The 6,024-nt window shown below is 36.2% G+C and overlaps 1 protein-coding gene across 1 annotated transcript; it reads left to right on the top strand.

Moving 5' to 3' along the window:
• The first annotated feature begins 4,851 nt into the window (after window positions 1–4,851).
• On the top strand, window positions 4,852–5,763 carry LOC124556428 (piggyBac transposable element-derived protein 3-like). The gene has a single exon (XM_047130384.1). It carries the CDS (start codon window positions 4,852–4,854, stop codon window positions 5,761–5,763), a length of 912 nt encoding a protein of 303 aa, XP_046986340.1.
• Window positions 5,764–6,024: the final 261 nt, after the last annotated feature.

Raw genomic sequence — 6,024 nt, 5'->3', positions numbered from 1 at the left:
TTCTTTTGGAACTTGGAATACCAAAGAAGTATGTTAGACTTATAGAAGCGAGTTTGAAAAACACGAAAGGTAGAGTACACGTGGGGAAATTGGAGTCAGAAGAATTTGTAACAAAGAACGGACTTAAGCAGGGAGATGCCCTGTCTCCACTACTTTTTAATTTAGTCCTACAATATATTGTACGAATGGCATCAGATAATTCAGAGGGCGTGAAGTTAAATGGAAATATTAAGATATTAGGGTATGCAGTTGATCTAAACACCATTAGCGATAGGAAAGAATCTGTAACAGCAAATGCGAATGCGTTAATCAAGGCTAGTGAAGATGTAGGTCTAAGGATAAGTGAAGACAAAACTAAATACCTGGTTACTACTAGAATGCCAACAGCAGTAGATCAGGAAATGTCAAGAGTTGGAGACATGCAGTTTGAAAAAGTGAACACATTTAAGTCTCTAGGCGTGGACATCACTTCGAGAAATGAGATTGAATCCGAACTGAAGAAGAGATTACGAGCGGGAAATGCGTGCTACTTCTCACTGAATAGATTACTTTCATCACGGATATTGTCTAGGAATTTAAAGGTTAGACTATACAAAACTATTATTCTACCATTTATGCTGTATGGGTGTGAGACTTGGTCTCTCACTGTGCAAAATAAAAAGCCGTTTCGAGTATTTGAAAACAAAATTTTGAGGAAAATTTTCGGAGCAAAAAGGGATGACATTATCGGAGAGTGGAGAAAACTGCATAACGAAGAGGTTCACGAGCTCTATTCAAGTCCTGACGTAATCAGTATTATTAAATCACGAAGGCTGCGATGGGCGGGTCACGTAACTCGAATGGATGAGGGCAGGGCAGTGTGCAAAGTACTGTTAGGGCACCTAGAGGGAAAACGTCCTGTGGGGAGACCGAGGCGTAGATGGGAGGACAATGTGAAGGCTGATTTGAGGAGCCTAGGTATTGAAGGTGAATGGACGGAAATAGCCCAAGACAGGGACAGATGGCGAAATTACATTGCTGCAGTAATGGACTCTCGAGTCCGGTATGATCAGTGAGTAAGTGTATATATATATATATATATATATATATATATATATATATATATATATATATATTCGTGCCATAACACGTGGGGGCTCGAGCCAAACTATTCAAACTTCAGTGTGAAATGCCCAGTCCCATCTTAAACTTCATTATTAGTCAATTAATCCCTGACAGGCCCCCACACTTGTAATCTACCCCTCCTTCCTTTTTCTTGCTACTGTCCACTATGGTGAAGTCTTTTCAGAAGATTCGAGAGGAGTAAGATTCACAATAAACTTTTCACTTATCTTCTATCACACAGTTGGCTCCAGTTCCTCCTGTCTTGGGGTCTGATTCTTGAAGGTGAAATTCTCACATTTTAGGCTCTCATGGCTCAATTGATCCAAATAATTTTGAAGAATGTCGTGGCAGATTTTTTTTTGAATTTTCACATTAACAAAGCTGAAATTACATTGTTAATCCAAAACACAAAAATACGTCCGATCACATCAGAGGCCTGCTTACTACTACTTCACTCTGCGGGTAATAAAAATATTCCAAAGGGTTTCCAATTTTTCTTGAAAAATGAATTTCTATTAGTTTAGATTATTATTTTATAAATGAATCCAAAAATAAACACAACAAACAATACTACATTGCGAATTACTAATAGAAATTTTAAGTGTCCCAAATATTTCATAATGTCAAATGTTTCTAAAAAAGAAAAAGGAAAATTAACACTACATTCAGAGCTAGTACATAGCCATCGTAACAACGATAATAAAGTAATTCTTTTTTATAAATTTTAGCTTGAAGTATAACTTATGGTGTATAAAATAATATGAAATTTTTCAGAAAAACCGCTAAGAAAATATTCACCCGTCCAAAATTCGGAAAATGTTACTGCTATCGACTACTCCTGTTGAGGAAAAGTAATGCTAGTTGAGAATGTCCTTTTATAACCTGTAGGACAACATGCTCAAGATGCATACTGGCATCTGGTTACCCCACACTCTTCCATGACGATCATCAGATATCCAATAATTCTTGCATTTATTGGTGAAAAGAACTTGCCACTGATCCAGTTTCCATTCCTGGTGTTTCCTTGCCAATATTCTTCATGTAACACAGCCCTGTTTTTTACTATTCCTTATAACAGACACCTGCAGGTCAAATTGTTCGTGTGGAGATGTTTACATACTCTTTAGGTTGACATAGCCTTCCCATTTGTCTGCAATTAGGCAGTGCACAGTTAGTAGTAGCAGTAATAGTAGTAGTAGTAGCTTTATTCATCCATAGATCTTTCTTTACAAGGGAATAGGACATGTCAAACCATTTAAAAATTTAGACCAATTTTAAAAAGGCTCATTCTTTTACACATATAATTACAGACTTCTACTTAGAGACAGTCATTAGATTTACTCCTAGTATACAATACTTTCCTCACATATAACTTATTAAATAATTTACTGCCACATTGTTCGCTCATATCTCACCATCAGTCACTGCACACACTATACACACATTGTTTCATAGCACTTCACTCACTACACAGACACACACATACAGACACACACACACACACACACACACACTGGTGATCTCTGAGCCATTTTCTGTACCACAACTTCCCATTTGCTATCCTGTAAAACTGAGTCAGCATCCCTCCATAATGAGTGAGATGTTGAGCTCAGCTACGGTCGCAGGTTCGAATCCTGCCTCGGGGATGGATGTTTGTGATGTCCTTAGGTTAGGTTTAAGTAGTTCTAAGTTCTAGGGGACTGATGACCACAGCTGTAAAGTCCCATAGTGCTCAGAGCTATTTGAACCAACCATTTGTTGAGCTCAGAAAGAGGAAGAGGTGTTAGTATTGTGCCATGCATAGCTTGGGAGCAAGTATTTCTAGAAAGGAAAAAAAGAAGGAAAAAAAAGTGAAGGTGTTATGTAGAATTTTGGATATATTATAATCATTATTATTTGTTTATATAACATTTTTAATCAAACCCCTACCCTGTTTTAGCTAAGTAATCCTTCAATGTATAAAGTGTATTGCAAAACAGGTACTTTTTAGTTGCCTTTTTAAATAAGTGTACTTTTGCATTTTCTTTAATCTCTTTTGGTAATTTGTTGTACAGTTTTATTCCTTGGTAGAAAATGCTGTTTTGAGTTTTGTGTTTATTTTTTCTAGGTAAATGTAAGTTGGGTCTATCTCTTGATGAATGGTCATGGACAGAGCTGTTTGTGCAGTAATTACCAATGTTATTTTTGTAGTGTACAACTGACTGGTAAATGTATTCACATGGAGCAGTTAAAATCCCCAGTGTTCTGAACAGATCTTTACTATGAGCTTGACTAGTATTTTTGGTTATTATTCTTATGGCTCTTTTCTGGAGTTTGAAAATTGCGTTCATATTTTTTGTGTTTGTTCCCCAAAAAAAGAATGCCATAGCTAAGAATTGAATGTACATATGAATAATATGTAACTAAAAGACACTGCATGTTACATACTGATGATAGGATTCTAATGGCATAACATGCTGATGGCATTCTGTTTGCAAGTAACTTTGTGTGTTCACACCACTTCAACTGAGAATCAATATTCATTCCTAGAAACTTTGCATTTGTTACACAGTCTATAGGGGTGCCATGTACATTTAATTTAAGATTGTCATTTTTCCTGTTCAAACTGAAATCCATGGCATTAGTTTTCTTTATGTTCAATGTCACTTTATTACTTATTGACTAATCATAAACGTCCTTGAGTGTTTCATTTGCTGTCTTGGCAGGGAGTTCTCTTGTTATCTCAGCGACTATAATATTGCTGTCTTAAGTAAAGAGGATTTTTTCACTATGAGTAACACTACTGGGAAAGTCATTGATGTATACCAGGAACAGTATTGGTCCTAATACACTACCTTGCGGAACCCCTATATTAATGTATTTTGGTTCTGATAAGTGTTTTACTAAATGTTTAGATCTATTTGAGGTATGTGTTATCTCTACTCTTTGCACCCTATCTGTTAGGTATGATCGAAACCAGTCATTAGCTACCCATCTTATTCCTAATGCTTCCAATTTATTTAAAAGAATCTTGTGGTTGACAGTATCAAATGCCTTAGAAAGATCTAACAATGTGCTTGTTACTCACTCATCTTTATCAAGAGCATCAAGCATAACTTTTGTGAATTCTACTATGGCTGACTCCATATTTTGCCATTTCGGAAACCAAACTGTGATTCACTTAACCCTTTCCAGCCCAGTGATGCCATATAGCATCATCATATTTAACTTTTTCACAAGGCCAAACTATTTGTCCAAAGATTATAAACAAGTGTGTAGGGCTTTCTAAAGTTCATTTTTCTTAGGTTGGCTACCGTGAATTCGCTAAAACAGAGAGCACCAGGCTACAATGCCTTGACAAAAGTATTGTTGCATGGTGTCTGTGGTACAGTGCAGCCAGCTGGACTTTCAAAATATTATATCAAGGTAAAGGAAGCAAACTAATATAAAAGTTGCGATACTAAATTATTGTTGAAAGTGTAAATTAACTAGTAAACACTTTGAAAATAATGCTAGTTATGGTAATTTTCTGTTTGGAAGTCACAAACACGTGTGATTCCATTATTCATCATTGGGCATTTGTTATGTTACCAAATGTAGAACATGCAATAACTTCGACTAAAGTTTACCATAATGTGTAACTCTAATATTTTCAAGTTTCTTTTGAAGGTTTATTATACGAACTAATATTAATATGTTAAAATTTTTATTGATATAATTTACCAGTTTTTTGCCACTTTAGTAAAAAATTCCTGGTTTGTTTACCAGATGATTCGCAATCATAAATCATTCTCAAAAGAAGAAATATTGTTGCTTCTCGAAGGTGATTTAACTGATTTGGACCTTGATACGTCTGATGTGGAGGAAGAGATTGAAAATGCTCGGCAGCAGGACCCTTCTACACTGGATATACAGTTTCTTCAAGGAATGGACCTTGATATGGTTGAAATTCTGGGCCCTCAAGCCAATGATGAAGATGATGTTCCCTTAGCCTCAAGATTACTTGCTGAGCCAAACCTTGCACCAAGTCACTCAGCTCAGAAAATTCAGTGTGATACACACCAGGATCTTCGGTGGAGAGTGAAGGACATTGAAGAAGTGGACACATCATGTAATGCAGTTTTTTCTGACCCTCCAGGAGATGAACTGACACCCTTGCAGTATTTCAGAACAATGTGTAGTGATGACATTATCCAGAACCTAGTCGAGCAATCTAATCTATACTGCACACAGAAAACAGGTGTATCTTTAGATACAAATGTTCGTGAAATAGAAAAGTATATAGGGATAAACATCCTAGCAGGTGTTGTGAAAATGCTTAGTTACAGAATGTACTGGGCAGAGGCTACAAGATTTTCTCCAATAGCTGACTCAATGTCTAGAAATAGGTTTGATAAGCTAAGAAATTATTTACATGTGAATGACTACACTAAAATGAAACAAATAGAGGACCCTGAGTATGACAAGCTGTTCAAGGTGAGACCATTTGTTGACAAAATCAAACAAGGTTTTTCAATTATTGAACCTGAGGAATATCATTCAGTGGATGAATTAATCATTCCTTTCAAAGGTCATTCATCCCTGAAACAGTATGTAAAAAGCAAACCACACAAGTGGGGTATAAAAGTTTTTGCCCGTGCTGGTTCTAGTGGAATTGTATACGATTTTGAAATATACTGAGGGAAAGGAACTGTACATAATGATACTGGTCTTGGTATAAGTGGTGATATTGTGATAAGGCTTGTGGGAGGACTGCCAAAATATAAAAATTTTAAAGTGTTTACAGACAATTTGTTCACCTCTTACAATCTTATTTCTGCCCTGAAAAACTATGGAATTTTGGCTGTTGGCACTGTTAGACCTACAAGACTTCAAGGCTGCAATATAAAAGCAGATAGTGAGCTGAAAAAGCAGGGACGAGGATCATACGATTATCGAACT

The sequence above is a fragment of the Schistocerca americana genome, chromosome X (assembly GCF_021461395.2).
Source record: "Schistocerca americana isolate TAMUIC-IGC-003095 chromosome X, iqSchAmer2.1, whole genome shotgun sequence".
Taxonomy (NCBI): domain Eukaryota; kingdom Metazoa; phylum Arthropoda; class Insecta; order Orthoptera; family Acrididae; genus Schistocerca; species Schistocerca americana.
Note: the sequence above shows the minus strand (reverse complement) of the source record. Positions and strands in the feature narration are given on the sequence as shown.

Excerpts from the sequence above, each read along its gene's own strand:
- LOC124556428 (XM_047130384.1), top strand. The coding sequence starts at position 4,852 with ATGATTCGCAATCATAAATCATTCTCAAAAGAAGAAATATTGTTGCTT.